Here is an 18,202-nt window from a genome sequence, read left to right as displayed (position 1 = left end):
CTTTACTCCTTGGAAGGAGTGAGGCTTAGGACATACCCTGTCCTTGGCATCTCCCAATTCTTAGCTAAGGTAGCTCCTCACTCAATAGGTTGACTTTTGGAAATCCCGTTCTTTGCATATGACTACACTTACAGCAGAGTACAGACACCACACACCCAGCTAGCATGAGTATAAACAGCACTGTAGACTGAGAGTACAGTTTAAGTGAGGAGAATGCCCTACACACCTGAACCTCCCCCACTTCCCCCATGGGTACGTACCCTATGAGGGCTCGCTATAAACCCAAGCAGTGCCTCCCACATCTAAAATGCTATTTTTAGTAGTGTAGTGTCCCACTGCCAGAGGCTTTCCCTACTGCACTGAAAGGCTACAACAGCTGCCCTCTGCCACAGTCCTTCTCTGAAGCATATAGCTCCACTCCACAGTGACAAGTTGGATGCAGCCTGCCCTTCACTGTAGAAAGTGGCTACATGTGTAGTGCCTGTACTCTACATAGCCTTAAGTACCTATCTCCCCTATGCATTGCATAGAGAACTTGAACACCTAACTCAAGAGTTTGAGAACCCCAAATCTTCTAGGCTCCTAAAAGTTAGGGACCACACCATCCCTTTGTGAATCTAGCATACAGAGAGGAAGTTATCTAACTGATCTTTTTCAGGTTTAACCAGAAACTAAACATTCAATGTTAAAAGCTAATGGAATGCTAACTTAAAGACAGCCCATTAGTAAATAAGTGATCTCTTTCCTACCTTCTCCTCTTTTGCTAGCTCCTGCTTTCCTTTGGTATCTATAGCCTTTACTCCAGGGCCTCTTGCACGTGGCACAGTTTCCAAACCACCAGAACTCATGCCTGGGGCAAGTTCAAAAATCCACTGAGCTCGAAACATCTGGAGCTCTGCCTAAAAATGCAGAAACATTAACTCCTAATAGGCTCTGATTTAGCATCTTCTGGGCAGACAGTACATCTCCTGCACAAGAGATTACATAGTCTCTACAGGTCCAATCTACAAATAAGAACTTTGAATATACCTTACACATACAACACTAGCTATATAAGGGTAAATATAGGGACTTCATTTAGCAAACTCAGGTGCAGATTAGAATTGGCATTTCCTTTAGCTTCACTTACGGTGGAATTACCAGAAAAAAATCACACAAGGAAATGCTATGGCTTATGGACAATTTAGTTCCAACAATGCAATTACTTCTGTTTGGACAATTCAGTATGCAGAAGAAAATTTAGGTTGTTGCAAGAAGTGATCATGATGTAGCTAATTCTGGCCTAAATTCATAGAAACCATCTCACTGTCTTCTTTCTGAAGATGTTAGAATAAGTTTATTTGCTCATTCATATAGGGCTTCAGAAAATGTCAGCTCAATGTTTTAAATTAATCTCAATTTTATATAGCAAAACTGGTTTATTACACTTGTGAATACATTACTGTAAACTAGCTTTGATTACAATTAGGGCTGTCGATTAATTTTTTTAATTGCAGTTAATTTGAGTTAATCGCGATTAATTGCACTGTTAAATAAAATACCAATTGAAATTAAATATTTTTGGATGTTCTACATTTTCAAATATACAGATTTCTATTACAACTCAGAATACAAAGTGTACAGTGCTCACTTTATATAAAGTATTAAAATATTTGCACTGTAAAAATGAGAATAGTATTTTTCAGTTCACCTCATAAGTACTTACTGCAATCTCTATCATGCAAGTGTAACTTACAAATGTAGATTTTTATATTTTTTTTGGTTCTATAATGCACTCAAAAACAAAACAATGTAAAATTTTAGAGTCAGTCTACTCAGTCCATCTTCTTGTTCAGCCAATCACAAAGACAAACAAGTTTGTTTACATTTGCCAGAGGTAATGCTGCCTGCTTCTTATTTTCTTCTGAAAGTGAGAACAGGTGTTCACATGGCACTTTTGTAGCTGGTGTTGCAGATATGCTAAACATTCATATGGCCCTTCCTGCTTCAGCCACCATTCCGGAGGACATGCTTCCATGCTGATGTTGGTTTTAAAAAATAGTGCGTTAATTAAATTTGTGACTGAGCTTCTTGAGGGAGAACTGTACGCCTCCACTCTGTTTTTACTCACATTCTGCCATATATTTCATGTTATAGCAATCTTGGATGATGACCTAGCACGTGTTGTTTGATTTACGAACTCTGTCACTGCGGATCTGACAAAACGCAAAGAAGGTACCAGTGTGATATTTTTAAGATAGCTACAGCACTTTAACCAAGGTTTAAGAATCTGAGGTACCGTCCACAATGTGAGAGGGACGAGATGTGGAACATGCTTTCAGAAGTCTTAAAAGAGCAACACTCAGATGCAGAAACTACAGAACCCAAACCACCAAAAAGGAAATTAAACCTTCTACTGGTGGCATCTGACTCAAATGATGAAAATGAACGTACATCAATCCATTCTGCTTTGGATCATTATTGAGCAGAATCCATCAGCAGCATGGATGCATATCCTCTCGAATGGTGGTTGAAGCATGAAGGGACATATGAATGTTTAGCATACCTGGCATGTAAATATCTTGCAACGCCAGTTACAACAGTACCATGCTAATGCCTGTTCTCTATTTCAGGTGACATTGTAAATAAGAAGAGGGCAGCATTATCTCCCATAAATGTAAACAAACTTGTTTGTCTGAGCGATTGGCTGAAGTGGGACTGAGTGGACTCTGTAGGCTCTAAAGTTTTACATTTTAATTTTTTAACGCAGTTATTGTTTTGTACATTTGTAAGTTCAATTTTCATGATAGAGACTGCACTACAGTATTTATATTAAGTGAACTGAAAATACTTTTCAGTGCAAATATCTGTAATCAAAAATATAAAGTGTGCACTGTATACTCTGTATTCTGTATTATAACAGAAATCAAATATTTGAAAATGTAGAAAACATCCAAAAATTTAAATGAATGGTATTCTATTATTGTTTAACAGTGCGATTAATTTTTTTTAATAGCTTGACAACCCTAATTACAATCATGGTTATAATCTGAATTTGTAGTTTGGGGTATGCGTGGGGTTTTTTTTGTTTGTTTTTAATGGGGAGGGCAATGTTGTATAAAACAATGGTGAAGTCACCATATGATGCTTCCCTCATTGAAGTGTGCCTTAAGTGTATATTTGAAAGTATATTTTAACCTTAATTCTAAGGTTTTTTTGTATTAATATGTGGAAACCAGTACCATAGGAAAAAGTATCATATTGCAGAATGTGCTTTTACTTATAGGATGGCTTAACCTGCACCATATCAGCATTCTACTATGGAAGAAAATGCCAACTGAACTTAATTTCAAAATGAGAACATAACTTTAACCATACCTGAAGATTTGCTTCACCAGGCCCTTCATTGTCATCAGCTCTTATCAGATCAGAGTGACAATCTTCTTCAGCTTCTGCCTAATAGAGAACAGTTAGACATGAACATGTAGTCTGTATATGTACATCTACTATTCTGATCTGTGCAAACTGCACAAACTCGTTACAAAAAACATGTTCCCCCTCAAAACGTCACTATTGACATCAATATTTGGCTAAATTACTTTTTATGTTTATTGGCATTACCTGTTACACTAAGCTATTGAAATGGATAATGAAATAAGCATTTTGCATTTCACTTAAACTGGGTAATGCAGAGTCTAGCTAGATGGCATTTGCAGTTTTACATGCATCAGTGCACTGCTGCAATGTTTGGATTGAAAACACTGTAGGGCAACCTAACTCAATAAAAAGAGGACATTGAAATTTCACTTATAAAAACATGTTTTAGACAATTGACTGCACCTTGTACTGCCTTCTCCCAGGTAAAAATCAAGAGTTCAATATAATGGAGCCACTTCTTATTTAAACTTTTGTTGCTGAAAGGTGTGTTACAAAAGCAGTTTCTATATTAAAGAGAAAAGGAGTACTAAATGCATCCGATGAAGTGAGCTGTAGCTCACGAAAGCTTATGCTCAAATAAATTGGTTAGTCTCTAAGGTGCCACAAGTACTCCTTTTCTTTTTACTAATAACTAAGACATACAGAGTTTACATTAATCTTCCATTTCCTATAATACTGAAACAAACAGCCACAAGGAGAAACATGGCACTAGTAAATCAATTTGTTACTGGCTGTACAGGTCAAAAATCTAAAAAATACCAAAAAACCAAAAGACACACAGCTGGGTCACTTTAACTCCCGTTTGCTTACAAAGAACATGCCACATTCCAAAAGCTTGTTCACTTTCAGAGCTCAGTTATCACTGTCCTGCAAACCAGCACTATACAGTGCATTCCTGAGATAATACAGCAGACTACCAGTTACTGAGGAAAGTCCACTGAAGTTTTATTGTAGCCAAGATCTGAATGAAGACCTTCACAGACCCTGTATTAACCATACAAAGTGAGCCTCCCTGAATCAGTAAGTGTTAACATGCTCAACTAATCTACAACAAAAGTCACCCCTCACACCTTTTCATAGCTAACATACCACCTTTAGGTTTACACGGACTTTAGGCAAAAATGACATCATTAGTCTTCAAACCGGAACAGGCAGGATTTTTTTCCCTCCACCTATAATGTCACAGAATTTAGAGACAGGAAAATCTTTGACCTTGCCCTGTCTATTATTTCTGCTGGTTAATATTTTTACCTTTCTCCATGTATCCAATGAGCATTATAATTCATATCTGCTTAGAAAGAGCTCTGGGAAGATTAAGGACTTTTCACAGGATATTTCCTTACAGATAAGACCTGTTATGCACAAATATTTTTCACTCCTTAGCCATCAGCCAAAACCAACTAGACCTCAGATCAGATCCAGCCAAAGGGCATCTCTACTGTACCCAGCTAAAGAGCACATGGGAAACATACACAAGTTAGTGTAGACTGTAGCCACCCAAAGGTGAGGTTAAAGCACAGAACTGAAAGCCTGGTGCATGGGTTCTTCTTAGCTCCATAAAACTATAAAACCTTGCCTGTTTCCAGTAAAATGGAAATAATCTCTGCTCTGCAGAGATACAAAAGCTTAGTTGCTGGGGTAAAGTGTTTTAAGATCTTTTGATTGCTACTACCAGCACAAAGTAATGGCACATCTAGATAATCTGATGATTGGTGTCTTAGAAATTCACATGGAGGTGCAGCCATCTTCCCTGACAGTGAGGGGCAGGAGGACCGGGAGCAGCCGAGACCCTGACCCAGACGGATCCCTACTGCTTCGCACAGAGCCATGCAGCAGGCTTGACCTATGCAGCAAATAGTTCCACCAAGCAGAGTCCTGGCGTCCTCGGCTCTTCAAAACAGCCCTGAGACTTCATGGTCTCTGTAAACCGTTTTATTGATATCATCATATACACATCCACGGATAATTCTAAGGAATACTCAGCCGACAGCTGTGAGTATGGAGGAGCGGGGCTGTCCTGCTTCAAACTGGGCTTGCAGGGCCCCTCCTCTGCTGCTTTGTGGCAGGCGCAACAGCCTGACGCCACACTGCTGCCCTGGGCACAACGTGATGCCACGACGCCACCGTCCCCCGGTACCTGGCACTGGGATTTCCCCCCTCCGGGTGCGCCTGGTCCCCGGGGAGCTCGTCCGACAGGACACACCCCACAAGGGCCAGGAGCTGCGGGGCGTGGCCAATGCAGCGTTAGCCCCCGAGACTCACACGGCGTCACGGCCCCAGGGGGAGGCAGGGGCCCGCTCACACCGGCGCTGGGAAGGTCCCCAGTGGGGCGGAGAGCGGGGCCGGGCTTCCACCGCGAAACACCCGCACACCCACCGTTGACGGTTGCCAGGGACGACCCCTGCCCTCCGGCAGCCAATGACAGCGGCCGCCTCGGGCCCGTGCCCTGCCCCCAGCTCCCTCCCGCCCCAGGGCCCGCACTGCAGCAGCCGCCAGGGAGCAGGCAGGGCCGGGCGCTGCTCACCATGCTGCAGTCGGTCAGGCGGCGCTGTCCGGGGGTCCTTGCCCCCTGTTCGGTCCGTGTCTCCCCCCCGCAGGGTGACTTAGCAGAGTTCTCGGTCGGAGAAGCGCACCACGCAGCGGGAGTAACTGCGAGCCCTGCGTACGGCAGCCATCTTCCCGGAGAGTAAAGGACAGGAGGACCGGGAGCAGCCGAGACCCTGGCCCAGACAGACCTCAAGAGCACTGAGAGAAAGGACAGAGCGTCGCCCTCCCGACGCACGGGCCGCTTCGCTGCGGGGCGTCGGCCGTGAGGACTGCAAGTCCCAGCATGCAATACACCGTTCTGCCTGGTTTCTCTCTTGGATCAAGGTGGAGCGTTTCCTCCTGGGCAATGTAGTCTCCTCGGGCCACTCCGCTCGAGGAGAAGCATTGCATGCTGGGAATTAAATTGCTTTTAACAGGCCAATCAAATGGAGAGGAAGCACAGACTGCTAGGAAGTCTAGTCTCTCATGGGCTATTCAAATAGAGATGGGAGCAGTGGCTGCTGGGACTTGTAGTTCTTGCGGGTTGTACGTACCCCTGCAAGTAGATTTCAGAGTAGCAGCCCTGTTAGTCTGTATCCGCAAAAAGAAAAGGAGGACTTATGGCACCTTAGAGACTAACCAATTTATTTGAGCATAAGCTTTCGTGAGCTACAGCTCACTTCATCAGATGCATGGTAGGGCGCTAAAGACGGGCGCTGCTGTTTGCTGCTCCCTGTTGTAATGACAGTGTGTTTCTGCTAGGCCTAGCCTGGTGCATTGTCTGCCTGCCCAAAGATCAGGCCCAGGCATTATTGAAGACTATATGTAGAATTACTCAGTGTGGCCCAAAGAATAAAGTATGATACCTTAGTAATACAGCATCAATGTCAACCAGTAGAATCCAACGGATATAACAAACTTTATGATTGTATATGGATCGCTTCACCCACCACTGACATGCAGCCATCTCTGGGGTGAAATAGGCAGCTGTCTGACAATGCTACTCAACAGTGTAGTATCCCACTCCTAAACTGGTGTCAGATAGCCCTGACATCTGTATCATGTGAACTCCTCTCCTCCTCTTCTGCACAGGAGCAGAAGTCCCTGTTTTCTAATAGCTTCTGATGCAGGATCATGACCAAGCAGACTTGTAAACTTCTACTTTAAGTAGCATAGGGAATCTTAGGGAGGTAGAAGTGACTATCTGTTCACCACACAAGCATAAACACTGTATACACACATATATATGTCTTCCCAAACCCATTTCACTTGTGGTCTGGGAATAAGGTTGAGAAGTTTCCACTTTAAAGGAAAATGTTATCAAAAGTTATGAGCAAGTAAAAATATTAATTTAGAACCTGATCATCCTTCAAATTGCAATCCACTGCAAAACTTAAATAGGATACAGGGTTCTAGGACTAAATTTTGCCCTTTGTTGCACCAATGCATCTTAGGGCAAAGTTTGCTTTTTACAGTGGAAGTTCTTTGAAACCCAAATTATATCATTACTCTAGCTGGCAATACAGGAAGCCTTGTCTTTAGCTCTGACTCAAAATCCTATCCTGCTTCCCTCTAAGTCAACAGCAAAACTCCAAAGTCCTCAGTAGGAATATGACTGAGAGCCTAAAGCTTATTTCTAAGGCTCTGATCATGTAACTTTTTTTCATGCAGGATGACCCCTATAACCGCACACAGCCCCACTGACTTCTCTGGGGCTCCATATGGGCACCAGGATGTATCCATGTGGAACAAATTGCAGAATCCAGGCCTAATTTTGTTAGTGCTAAGTATATTTAGTAATAGCCATGCTTTATATGGATTTTCTCTCTTGAGAACTTTAAAAAAAATTTCAGCAAAACTCTCCAGGTCACCTGTTATTTAAAAATAATAAATGTAGTGGTGTCTCAATTAGCCAAATGTCAAAATGAGTAAATTTGGATAACAGAGGTTTCTAATAGCTGTGGAAATTTTCAGAGTAAGTGTAAATAGACCTCAGGGGATATGACACTGTTTTAGACAGCTGAGAGTTTTGGATAACTGAGGAGCAGATAACAGCTTTGCAGAACTGTCATGAACATATATCATCCCACACACAAAATATACTTGTGTCCTTCTCAATAATAAATATGAAAACATTAATTATATTCTTATATTCTTTTTACAGATTACACCAAGTGAATGGGCTAGTAGAATTTTGTAAAATTGGGGTATACAATTATATACATAGTTGTGAGACATTACAACAATGATTTAATGCCAGATTCTTCCCTTCAATAAGCATTACCTAGGGAGGTGGTAGAATCTCCTTCCTTAGAGGTTTTTAAGGTCAGGCTTGACAAAGCCCTGGCTGGGATGATTTAACTGGGAATTGGTCCTGCTTCAAGCAGGGGGTTGGACTAGATGACCTTCAGGGGTCCCTTCCAACCCTGATATTCTATGATTCTATGATTCATACACTACTCCTATTGGCTTCACTAAGAATTATGCATGCTTATTTGCAGGCAGAATTTGACCATTTTTTGTTTTAAATAAAATAAAATTAAATGCCGCAAATATGTTGAAATCTGTGTCTGGGATAAAATCTAACTTCTCAAATATTTAAACCACTTTCCTGGAAGTTTTATCACACTTTTAAATTAAGGCAGTTTGAGAAAGCCACTGTGAAATAACTATTACTTCATGTCACTGAGTTATATTAAGTCAGACTTTTTGAATGTATGTATTCCACTACAGAATATATTGTTATGTAACATTGAAAGGCCGAGCAGGTGGCATTCCTGAGTTCCAAGCCCCACTCACATACTGTCTTGTATGTTTGGGGGGTGGGGGAATAATCATTATGTGCCTCAGTTTCCCCCATTTTAAAAAAAAGTATAAAATGGAGTGAGGGAGGAGGGGAGAGAAAGAGAGAAGACATCCTCTCCTGGCAAAGATGTTGGTGCTTAAGTACTTGGTGTCCAATTGATTATTCTCCTCCATGTCCCAGTTCTTAATTCAGCCCTATATTAAAGTCAGTGGGCGCTTTGGGTGCACAAGGAATGAAGGATCAGGCCTTGATCTCAGTTGCTCTGTGTTGATGAATCCTGGACAGCTCACTGTAGGATTAGGGCCTAGCTTATCATTATAAATTATTTATGCTTACTGGCTCAATATGAGCTTGGTAACAATTTATTAATGGTTTTTTGGTTTTTTTTTGCATTAGCTTGTTATTTTTTTATATTTAAATTTGTCTTAAAAATTATTAGATTCTTTCACATGGAGATTGTTTTTAATGGAAAAAAACCCTAACCCTGTCTATATAGTAAATGAATCCCATGCTGTTTGGCTACAGTGCTGTGGAGCGAGTGCACTGTGCAAAGGAAAGGCCAGAGAGGGGAGCTGCTGGGTAGCTTTCACCAGGGAAAGCTCCTGGTTGTCCCTGATTAGTAGCCACATTGTCTTTTGTTTGTTTTTCTCCTGGTTGGTGAGTGGAAAACTCCTTTTTTCTTCTCGGCCTCAGTGCAATGATCCTCTGGCAGCTAGATCAGCCCTGGCTTCCCTCAGATGGACTTGCCGCATGGCTTCTGGTAGCTGGGTGTGTACTGTGTTTGTTGTGATTTACTAATGCAGTTTTCTCCTAGATGTAAACAGCATGTTGTACAAACTGTCTGACTGCTCCTCTTACCAGGTTTTCTATTACTTTCAAATTGCAAGAAATCCTCTTTAAGGGCTCTACGAGCAATTAAAAATTGTCTTTTGGAGCAGTATTGGTAGGTTATAACATAAATGTCCCTAGACATGATGACAGATTTAGAGACGCCCGAGAATCAAGTTAATCCCCTGTGTTTTTCTTTCCACTGTTGTGTGGATCTTGCCCTGATTCTAATAGCTGGGTTTAAAATGAGAATATCAGCTGCTTTGGATTGGTGTTCACATTGTGTTTCTTTAACGTCATTTGTCTACCCTCCTCCCCACACCATGATTTTAGACCTTTTCTTGTGACATTTAAAATAGAGCTGTACATGAAAGTTTTCTCACTAGGCCTGCATGGGAGGGACTTCAAGATACTAATTTCTTGTTTAGTAGCAACCATCTTTTATTTGATTTTCAGATGGTGTTTTGGTTTAATGTGACTTCATTTATGTAAGCATATATGAAAATTATTCTATGGGGAACATGCCGTGTGGCCTACAAATATGACGAATTGTCTTTCATTTTTGCTTTGAAAATGATAGTTTAAGACTGCATGTACACAAATCATAAGGCAAATGTTAAATTTGATCTCTGTATAGACAGCATTACAGTAAACTCTTATAATGGAGTTTAATTATTCTTTTGCTAGAGCTGTGTAATACGGAGTGATTACCATACAATGGGCTGGATTCATCAAAGGTAAATAGTTTTTATTTTTACTAATAAATGGCATGCGTGTTCATGGAAAGTGCTGTTAGTTAGGACGCTGCTAGCTCTCTCTGTTGCTAGTTACCAGATTTCAGATAAATCTCTTTACAGAGAGCCAGAATTTCATAAATACTGTGCTATTGCCTCCATCCTTGCAGGGTTTAAAAAATAATAATAATAATAAAATTGAAACTCCGTCATAGGGATTAGCAGTGTCTCATTTGCTTTAGATGTTGTGTTGTATTTATTTATTTAGAAGTAACTTTTGTTAAACAGAAAAGAAAAATCCATTGATACATACCATCATCACATGAATCCAGCTCGGTATCATACATGTTTGTAAAATTTCCCTACTCTTTCTAACAGCCTGACCTTCCAAACATTGTGCATATGGGTAAATTTACACATGAGTAGTGCCATTGAAGTCTGTGATTTCAGTGGGATTACTCACCTGCGTACACATTTGCAGGATGGCACTCTGAATCAATCCTTGTCCTTCTTGTGGGGGTGATGGTAGGGGTGAGGAGCCTACCAGTTGCAGGATGTTTTTCGCATTGTGGCTTACCTACTGTTGGTAGCCAGAAGTTTTAGAGGATGTGACTCATACTTAAACTTTTATGAAACTGTCAATAGGAGCTTTTCATTCTTAAGAGATTCTTTCAAGCTAGTTTATTATATTTCATATTATATTTCAAAATGCTTTACAGATACAGAACTAAATCGTGTCAACTTAAAACAATATATTCTAAGCCAACACTTTCTTTGCAGATTACTAACAACAAATTAGATTATCACAGTTGAAAGAATTTTTAAAATTGACAATGAAAATTAATGAAGTCAGTTTCAATTTGTTTTATAGTCAGTTTCACTTTCAGATTCTCAGTGCTGTAATGTTTGTCTTTCAGACACTAGAGGGGAATATTTTATTTGCTTAAATACTATCACAATGACATTTTTAAAAGTGTTGTAGAATCATTTCTATTGAGTTTACAAAAAGTTGTTGGCCTGAATTTCAGTTCACAATGCCCTGTAAATAGTAATTAACATCTTGTTTTCAGGGTGATGTGCAATAATTTTGTTTTTAAGGGACTCTGTACTTTTGATTTAGGCCAAAAATTTATGGTTTGTTTTGATGTAGGGGGGGAAAATGATACAAAACCGAAAATCCTTACTCTTTTTTTTTTTAAACAAAACAAAAAAACCCCACTATTTTGTAGAATTTCAAGCCAACCCTAACCCCCCACTCTCAACATCAAAAAAATTTCCTGTAATTTTTACCTAGGGCATGGCAGCCAGAAAGTAAGCAAAAGTGAAACTGACTAGGGCTGCACTACACAGGCAGATGCTCCTGCTACTACTGCCAGGTCACACTGAGGTCAGTAGGAACTACATCTGCATGGAGCATCCTGTAGCATTTGGGGCTAGGCTGTCTCCATGATCCAAACTGAGAGAACCATAAAGTGAAAACCGAGCATAAATGGTGAACAGGAAATAGGATTACTGGAAAAAGTTTAAAACCCTAAGGCCTCTTTAACAAGAAAACTGTACTGGTTGAGATAAATCAGCTTAGAAATTGACTTCCTTAAATGGGTTCAATATTTTCATGTTGAAAAGGCCTACCTGGTATTAGTAATGTAGGTATGATCAAGTTTAAAAACTCAAAACCAGCAGCTTTTTTCAACTTAGAATCATAGAATATCAGAGTTGGAAGGGACCTCTGGAGGTCATCTAGTCCAACCCCCTGCCCAGAGCAGGACCAATCCCAACTAAATCACCCCAGCCAGGGCTTTGTCAAGCCTGACCTTAAAAACTTCTAAGGAAGGGGATTCCACCACCTCCCTAGGTAACGCATTCCAGTGTTTCACCACCCTCCTAGTGAAAAAGTTTTTCCTAATATCCAACCTAAATCTCCCCCACTGCAACTTGAGACCATTACTCCTTGTCCTGTCATCTGCTATCACTGAGAATAATCTAGATCCATCCTCTTTGGATCCACCTTTCAGGTAGTTAAAAGCAGCTATCAAATCCCCCCTCATTCTTCTCTTCTGTAGATTAAACAATCCCAGTTCCCTCAGCCTCTCCTCATAAGTCATGTGTTCCAGACCCCGAATCATTTTTGTTGCCCTTCGCTGGGCTCTCTCCAATTTTTCCACATCCTTCTTGTAGTGTGGGGCCCAAAACTGGACACAGTACTCCAGATGAGGCCTCACCAATGTCGAATAGAGGGGAACGATCACATCCCTCGATCTGCTGGCAATGCCCCTACTTATACACCCCAAAATGCCATTGGCCTTCTTGGCAACAAGGGCACACTGTTGACTCAAATCCAGCTTCTCGTCCACTGTCACCCCCTAGGTCCTTCTCTGCAGAACTGCTGCCTAGCCATTCGGTCCCTAGTCTGTAGCGGTGCATGGGATTCTTCCGTCCTAAGTGCAGGACTCTGCACTTGTCCTTGTTGAACCTCATCCGATTTCTTTTGGCCCAATCCTCCAATTTGTCTAGATCCCTCTGTATCCTATCCCTACCCTCCAACGTATCTACCACTCCTCCCAGTTTAGTGTCATCCGCAAACTTGCTGAGGGTGCAATCCACACTGCCCTCCAGATCGTTAATGAAGATATTGAACAGAACCGGCCCCAGGATCGACCTTGGGGCACTCTGCTAGATACCGGCTGCCAACTAGATATGGAGCCATTGATCGCTACCCGTTGAGCCCGACAATCTAGTCAACTTTCTACCCACCTTGTAGTGCATCCATCCAGCCCATACTTTCTTAACTTGCTGACAAGAATACTGTGGGAGACCGTGTCAAAAGCTTTGCTAAAGTCGAGGAATAACACGTCCACTGCTTTCCCTTCATCCACAGAACCAGTTATCTCATCATAGAAGGCAATTAGATTAGTCAGGCATGACTTTCCCTTGGTGAATCCATGCTGACTGTTCCTGATCACTTTCCTCTCCTCTAAGTGCTTCAGAATTAATTCCTTGAGGACCTGCTCCATGATTTTTCCAGGGACTGAGGTGAGGCTGACCGGCCTGTAGTTCCCAGAATCCTCCTTCTTCCCTTTTTTAAAGATTGGCACTACATTAGCCTTTTTCCAGTCTTCTGGAACTTCCCCTGATCGCCATGAATTTTCAAAGATAATGGCCAACGGCTCTGCAATCACATCCGCCAATTCCTTGAGCACTCTCGGATGCAACGCATCTGGCCCCATGGACTTGTACTCGTCCAGTTTTTCTAAATAATCCCGACCTACTACTTTCTTCACAGATGGCTGGTCACCTCCTCCCCGTGCTGTGCTGCCCAGTGCAGTAGTCTGGGAGCTGACCTTGTTCGTGAAGACGGAGGCAAAAAAAGCATTGAGTACATTAGCTTTTTCCACATCCTCTGTCAGTAAGGGGCCCACACTTTCCTTGGCTTTCTTCTTGTTGCCAACATACCTGAAGAAACCCTTCTTGTTACTCTTAACATCTCTTGTTAGCTGCAGCTCCAGGTGTGATTTAGCCTTCCTGATTTCATTCCTACATGCCCGAGCAGTATTTATATACTCATCCCTGGTCATTTGTCCAATCTTCCACTTCTTGTAAGCCTCTTTTTTGGGTTTAAGATCAGCAAGGATTTCACTGTTAAGCCAAGCTGGTCGCCTGCCATATTTACTATTCTTTCTACACATCGGGATGGTTTGTCCCTGTAACCACAATAAGGAGTCTTTAAAATACATCCAGCTCTCTTGGACTCCTTTCCTCCTCATGTTATTCTCCCAGGGGATCCTGCCCATTGGTTCCCGGAGGGAGTCAAAGTCTGCCTTTCTGAAGTCTAGGGTCCGTATTCTGCTGCTTTCCTTTCTTCCTTGTGTCAGGATCCTGAAGTCGACCATCTCATGGTCACTGCCTCCCAGGTTCCCATCCACTGTTGCTTCCCCTACTAATTCTTCCCAGTTTGTGAGCAGCAGGTCAAGAAGAGCTCCACCCCTAGTTGGTTCCTCCAGCACTTGCACCAGGAAAGTGTCCCCTACAGTTTCCAAAAACTTCCTGGATTGTCTGTGCACCCCTGTATTGCTCTCCCAGCAGATATCAGGATGATTGAAGTCGCCCATGAAAACCAGGGAGTGCGATTTAGTAGCTTATGCGAGTTGCCGGAAGAAAGCCTCATCCACCTCATCCCCCTGGTCCGGTGGTCTATAGCAGACTCCCACCACGACATTACCCTTGTTGCTCACGCTTCTAAACTTAATCCAGAGACTCTCAGGTTTTTCTGCAGTTTCATACTTGAGCTCTGAGCAGTCATACTGCTCCCTTACATACAGTGCAACTCCCCCACCTTTTCTGCCCTCCCTGTCCTTCCTGAACAGTTTATACCCATCCATGACAGTACTCCAGTCATGCGAGTTATCCCACCAAGTCTCTGTTATTCCAATCGCATCATAATTCCCTGACTTTGCCAGGACCTCCAGTTCTCCCTGCTTGTTTCCCAGACTTTGTGCACTTGACCATTGCTTCTGTGGGTATCTCTTTGTCCAAATAGTTGGACCAAAAGTTTCAACGTATCCATTAATTTTGGTACTTAAATTCCTGTTTAGCAAACTTGAAACACCTAGAGCCAGATTTTCCAAGGTTCAGAGAACCTAGGACTCCAGTTGACTTCAGGTTCCAAACCTCTTCAACTGGCATCCAAAACTAGGCCCTGATCCTGCATTGAGCAATATGTGGGCGGACGTCTGTGACCATGTGGAGCCTCATTAACTTCCATGCAAAACAGTGTGATTTTTTTTAACATGTATTTTTCACTTAATTTTCTAGTCTCATGGTTTGAAATTTGTATCTAATCCTGCACATTAGGCATGTAACTGAAAGTTATTGCAAGAGGTATATAGGGATGCTGTCAACGACACCATAGGCCTAACAAAAGCAAAGGGAGGCAGATGGTGATTTAGGCCCCAAAAGCCTCTTCCTTCTCTCCAGGAAGAGATGAGGCAGGAGCACAAAGGAGAGGAAGCATCATCTCTGCTGAATGATCCTCCTTCTCTGGGAGTATTCACTTCTGCTGCGTCAAGGCTCTTAGGCCTGGTCTACAATTAAATTTTAGGTCAACCTAGCTACGTCACACAGGGCAGGTCTGCACTATGAGGTCACGTAGACGTAAGTTCTGCAACTCCAGCTATGTGAATAACGTAGCTGGAGTCTACCTTAGGTCAACTTATTGCAGTGTCTACACCACGCTGGGTCAACGGAAGAAACTCTTCTGTTGACTTACCTTCTGCTTCTCGTTCCAGTGGAGTATCTGAGTCGATGGGAGAGCAATCGGCTGTTGATTTTTTAGCGGGTCTTCACTAGATCCACTAAATTGACCCCCGGTGGATCGATTGCTGCAGCATCGATCCACCCTCAAGTGGAGACAAGCCCTCAGAATATGAAGAATTCAAACTCCTGAGCTCCATATTTAAGCTGACCTAAACCCCAGAGTAGATTATCTGTCAACCTAGCTACTGCTGCTCTGAGAGGTGGAAAAAAACCCTTCTGTTACTGTAGAAAGCATCTGTGGTACAGCACTGCGACAGCACAGGCTGCTGTAGAACCAGTAACCTAGACCTAGCCTTAGATTCAGAGATTCCAAAGCCAGAAGGGATCATTGTGATCCTCTGTCTGACCTCCTGTATAACACCGGCCATAGAACTTCCCCAAAATAATTCCTAGAGCACATCTTTTAGAAAAACATCCAGCCTTGCTTTAAAATTTTTTCCTGAGGTGGAGGATCCACCATAACCCATGGAAAATTATTTCAGTGGTTAATTACCCTCACTGTTAAAAATGTATGCCTTATTTCCAGTCTGCAATTGTCTAGCTTCGGCTTCCAACCAGCGTATCCTGTTATGTTTGTCTGCTAGATTGAAGAGCCTGTTATTAAATATTTGTTCTATTGTGTAGGCTAATGCATCATGCTAATACATCATGACCCTTTCATGAGGAGAGTACTTCTACAAAGTCTACCAGATTTTACCTGTGTTTAGTTCAAAATTGTACAAAGTCCTTTCTTGTGCCATTATTATTTATCACCGTTTCATTGATAGAAAAACACAAGGAGTCTTGCTTTGTTGTCTAAATTTGATATTGAAAGACCTATTGATATTGAGAGATCTACTGGTCCGATCGCAGGTCTGGGAGCAAGGAGTCGGAGTTAAAATCCTGGGTCTGCCATTGACTCCTCAGACTTTGGTTAAATCACATAAGCTTTCACATTGGAATACCCAGTTACCCAATAAGGTGGCCAACAAGCAAGTGGTACTCCAAAGCTCCATAAACTGCTGCTGCTATGGACCATGTTTTGCATGTTCCATGGCAAGTCATCAGGCATAACAGACCTAAATTCTGTGACAATGTCCCTTGATTCTGCAGTATTCTGGTATGCCTGCGGGGAATTCTATGGCACCTTCATTTAAATTACTGACAAACCTATAGTATTTAATGTAAACCTAAAAATAAATAATACAATCAGTACAGTAGCCCCTCTTTTTATTCTGTTTTAAATATATCTTACACTTCCGACCTTTGAGGGAGGCTATGATTGTGAGCTATACATATTTACTGGATATTTCTTCTCAAATTATAGAGTGAAATACCCTGTTGACATTTAAATTACTATCTTCAGGTTTCAGTTAGTAGTCTATTGGGATGAATGGGCAGTTCACACCTCTCAAAAACATTGGTTCCGGCTGTGCAGCCCGTCTGCATTGTTTGCATTTGGTTTCCATTTCAAGATTTAAAAAAGTTTAAGAAGCTTTGATGCAGCACAATTGTTCATCAAAGTGTGGATTTTGAGGCAAATTCTGATGAATCAAGGAGTATAAGTGGCTTCTAGGTAGGGAAAGTGATTGTCTCCTCCATAGATGATACATAAACTGACAAAAGCTGTTTTGACATTAGCGGATTTCTTTCCCACATCCGTGCATTAGGTTTACAGATTCCCAATGGCAGTGCTTAACTGCTAAGACAAAGGGAAAAAATTGCCAACATCTAATTCAATTGGACCATCCCAACTTATTGTAACATACTGCTGTTGATGCCAGCATCGTTGCAGAGTATATCTTTATGTACTGGTGACATTGATAGCGATTGGGCAACCTGTCCTGTTTGTTGGGAAAGGAGGATGCAAGAGATTTATTTGCAGCTTAGCTCTCTCCATCACTAAAGCGGTCATCTGTTTTCCTAGTTAAGTCAGCACAGGGAGCATGTATGGACATATTGCTACTGCAGCAAATCTGTTGACATGTAATTCATCTATACGCACAGTTTACAAAGGCAAAAGCCGCTGCTCTTCTGCTCAGAGATGATATTAAGTTCTAAATAATGGAGGAGTAAGAAGGCATGGAACTGACCATAACACAGACAAGCTTGCAGATGTGATTCTTGTTCCCACTATTTAGCTTAATTCGAAGGGTATGACTAATTTACATTGTATAGGTCACGTTTTGTTCCTTTTTGTAAGTAAGTTGATTTAAGCATAGGGGCCATTGGAAGGGGTTGGACTAGAAAAGCTAATACGCATTTTTATTTTATATGATTATTTTATTTGCACTGTGTCAGGGTGATGGGTCTGGTAGGTAATTTGGATATATAAAGTATTCCTAAAGCCAAACTTATCCCTGGGGTAAAAACCTTGAGGTAAATGTGGTCTTGTCTGTCTTGAGTATCTTTTCCCTTTAAAGGATATGTATGACTCTACCCCTTGCACTGAGGGACATCTTGGAAAGTTAGGAAAGGTGGTTTGTCAGAGCTCTGCACTGACTGCAGTATGACCTGTGAGTTACTGATCCATTTGCTAGTTAATTTTACTAAAACAGGTACCCTGCCACGTAATTAGAGATGCTCAGTTCCCTTGATG

The 18,202-nt window shown here is 41.8% G+C and overlaps 2 protein-coding genes across 6 annotated transcripts in view; one reads left to right on the top strand and one right to left on the bottom strand.

Annotated features, from left to right (window-relative positions):
- FBXO9 (F-box protein 9) overlaps positions 1 to 6,105 on the bottom strand; it is a 39,038-nt gene extending 32,933 nt beyond the window's left edge. The window contains exons 1-3 of one of the 2 annotated variants that reach the window (XM_084623173.1): positions 5,942 to 6,105; positions 3,358 to 3,435; positions 750 to 899 (exon numbers count right to left, since the gene is read on the bottom strand). In XM_084623173.1, the coding sequence (XP_084479299.1) occupies positions 750 to 899; positions 3,358 to 3,435; positions 5,942 to 5,944 (231 nt within the window). In that variant the 5' untranslated portion in view covers positions 5,945 to 6,105. Of the gene's footprint in view, positions 1 to 749; positions 900 to 3,357; positions 3,436 to 5,554; positions 5,575 to 5,941 lie in introns of those variants that run through there. The other variant, XM_084623174.1, reaches the window with a different exon arrangement.
- Positions 6,106 to 6,151: 46 nt separating this feature from the next.
- Positions 6,152 to 18,202, top strand: part of CILK1 (ciliogenesis associated kinase 1) — a 60,796-nt gene continuing 48,745 nt past the window's right edge. The window contains exons 1-2 of one of the 4 annotated variants that reach the window (XM_084623164.1): positions 6,152 to 6,288; positions 10,265 to 10,314. The gene's annotated coding sequence lies outside the window, so the exon portion shown is untranslated. Of the gene's footprint in view, positions 6,289 to 9,342; positions 9,518 to 10,264; positions 10,315 to 18,202 lie in introns of those variants that run through there. The other 3 variants (XM_084623166.1, XM_084623163.1, XM_084623165.1) reach the window with 3 other exon arrangements.

This window comes from Lepidochelys olivacea (genome assembly GCF_965140295.1).
Source record: "Lepidochelys olivacea isolate rLepOli2 genome assembly, chromosome: 3".
Classification (NCBI taxonomy): Eukaryota; Metazoa; Chordata; order Testudines; family Cheloniidae; genus Lepidochelys; species Lepidochelys olivacea.
This window is presented reverse-complemented; position numbering and strand designations above follow the sequence as displayed.